Source organism: Eimeria mitis, genomic scaffold (genome assembly GCF_000499745.2).
Source record: "Eimeria mitis Houghton genomic scaffold, Emh_scaff192, whole genome shotgun sequence".
NCBI lineage: Eukaryota > Apicomplexa > Conoidasida > Eucoccidiorida > Eimeriidae > Eimeria > Eimeria mitis.
The window spans coordinates 25,281-25,569 of NW_013570241.1; the positions used below are offsets into that span (position 1 = coordinate 25,281).

Consider the following 289-nt stretch of genomic DNA (forward strand, 5'->3'; position numbering starts at 1 on the left):
TTGTTTGTCGCTGCTCCTGCTGCTGCTCCTGCTGCTGCTCCTGCTGCTGCTCCTGCTGCTGCTCCTGCTGCTGCTGCAGCTGCTGCTGCTGTATCCGCTGCTGCTGCTGCTGCTTCTGCTGCTGCTCCTGCTGCTGCTTCTGCTGCTGCTTCTGCTGCTGCTTCTGCTGCTGCTTGTGCTGTGCTGCTGCGTGCCTAGGAGTTTCTGTTTGAGGCTGTTTGCTGCTGCTGCTGCTGCAGCTGCTGCAGCTGCTGCTGCAGTGTGTCTAGGGTAAGAGCAAATCTATCTC

The 289-nt window shown here is 59.2% G+C and overlaps 1 protein-coding gene across 1 annotated transcript in view; it reads right to left on the reverse strand.

Moving 5' to 3' along the window:
- EMH_0002720 (uncharacterized protein) overlaps positions 1–289 on the reverse strand; it is a gene marked incomplete at both ends in the record, with an annotated part of 8,092 nt that overhangs the window by 5,070 nt on the left and 2,733 nt on the right. The window contains one exon of the mRNA XM_013496111.1: positions 1–265. Within this exon, the coding sequence (XP_013351565.1) occupies positions 1–265 (265 nt within the window). The remainder of the gene's footprint in view (positions 266–289) is intronic.